The 1,590-nt window shown below is 49.2% G+C and overlaps 1 protein-coding gene across 1 annotated transcript; it reads right to left on the reverse strand.

The window, feature by feature from the left end:
• Positions 1-214: 214 nt before the first annotated feature.
• LOC1279288 (cuticle protein CP14.6) lies at positions 215-1,082 on the reverse strand. The gene is made up of 3 exons (XM_318987.3): positions 817-1,082; positions 532-702; positions 215-439 (listed from the first exon to the last, which is right to left on the reverse strand). Exons 1-3 carry the CDS (start codon positions 945-947, stop codon positions 373-375), a joined length of 369 nt encoding a protein of 122 aa, XP_318987.4. The 5' UTR covers positions 948-1,082; the 3' UTR covers positions 215-372.
• Positions 1,083-1,590: the final 508 nt, after the last annotated feature.

The raw sequence follows: 1,590 nt of genomic DNA on the forward strand, positions 1-1,590 counted from the left end.
GGAGAATAGACACCCCTCCCCCCCCCCCCCTTGCTTCCCAACGAGTGGCATTGTATACGCGGAGAGTCGTGGTCAGCAATTTTGTACCAGCACTTATGATGATGCATGTGCAATTAGATAATCACGATCGCGATAGAATTGTTCCCCCATACATTTCGGACCGGAAGAGATTTTGGCAGCGAGGGCCGCAAAGGATGAAGTAAGGCTGTGTGGATTCGTTTCATTGAAGTTGTTTTTTTTTGTATAACACCATTTCGTATTTCTTTTTTGTTTTTAGACACAATGTTTCCATTAGGAAAGGGTAAGTGTATGTACATGCAGATAGTTTTGTTGAGTATTGTCCTCAGAAGAAAGGTCCTTCGCTATTCCCGCTTAGGCGCTGGGAGCGACCGGGAGGTGGTCGGCCTGCGGCTGGAATCCATTCTCGTCCGCGATGTATCTGCAAGCACGGTGACAAAAACACGGAATTAGCACGATCGTGTACGGTTGAGCGGTTTGTGACGGGCCGTTGGTTTATGTAACGCTTCTCACCTTAGCGTGTAGACCTGACCGTCGGGTGCGGTATACTGGAAGGAGCCCGTCTGTACCGAAACCTGCACATCTTCCTCACCGATCTGGCGGCCAGTTTCATCCAGCTTCGGCACCTTGATTGACTTGATCGATCCCTGATCTTCAACCTTGATTCCATTTGCTGATTCAAATCTGATAGTTAGATTGAGAGAGAGAGAGGGAAAGGAACATTTGATATAGGATGAGCAGTTCAAACAGAAGGGTGTGTGTGTGCTACGGCCACCCTTCACGGCGGTTGACATTTACGCATAGTTGAAGGATCCATCCGGTTGCACGTCCGACGTCTGGCTGACGATCTGTGCCTGGGCATCACTGTCGACCGGAGCGGCGTAGACGGTCGCCGCCATCAGAACCACCAGAGCGAGCAGGGCGTTCATTTTGATGCACTTGAACTACTTCACCGAAACACTGGTCGAATGCGAGTAAACTGGCCACTGGGCGACTGCACTGATGGCTCTAAGAGAGTTAATGTTTTAGATTGTGAGCTGACACTGACGATTAGAGCCACCGCCCGATAGGCTTTTATACGAGCTACTAGATCATCTGATTGTGTTTGCACTGGCCATCTCCCTGCACACCGGTGTGTCGCGGCGGTTGGCCCCCACGACGAGCTGGAGGATTTGTTTAATTTTCGTCATTTAGTACATATTTGGCAAGAGTGTGTGTGTGTTTTGTTTGCTTGAACGTTTCGCTTTTTTTCGTTGCGTTGCGACCTCTTCGATGCTCGTGCACCTTACCGCGATGACCGGGCTGGGGAGCTTAAACCAGTCGTCACCGCAGGGCAGGGTGAGGATTAGGTACGCAGGAAGCATACATTCCACACGGGCATCACGGAATCGATTTTTGTCTTTTTCATACGAACGACACTTTGCTTTGCATTTAGCATCCCGCTTCAGCAGCATGGTTGACCTTCTGCTGAATGTGGAGTGGTATGGATGCGTGAAATTTGCAGTCCCATTTTGAAGCTGTTCATTTCAAGGCAATATGCAGTTTGGGGAAATTTTGTGATTTTGGGTTTTT

The sequence above is a fragment of the Anopheles gambiae genome, chromosome 3 (assembly GCF_943734735.2).
Source record: "Anopheles gambiae chromosome 3, idAnoGambNW_F1_1, whole genome shotgun sequence".
Classification (NCBI taxonomy): Eukaryota; Metazoa; Arthropoda; class Insecta; order Diptera; family Culicidae; genus Anopheles; species Anopheles gambiae.

What these genes read in the sequence shown, in the direction of transcription:
- LOC1279288 (XM_318987.3), bottom strand. Translation starts at nt 947, where the DNA reads ATGAACGCCCTGCTCGCTCTGGTGGTTCTGATGGCGGCGACCGTCTAC. An exon ending in GATGGATCCTTCAACTATGC is followed by an intron (nt 703 to 816) that starts GTAAATGTCAAC and finishes TCTAACTATCAG; the next exon opens with ATTTGAATCAGCAAATGGAA. An exon ending in GGTCAGGTCTACACGCTAAG is followed by an intron (nt 440 to 531) that starts GTGAGAAGCGTT and finishes CCGTGCTTGCAG; the next exon opens with ATACATCGCGGACGAGAATG.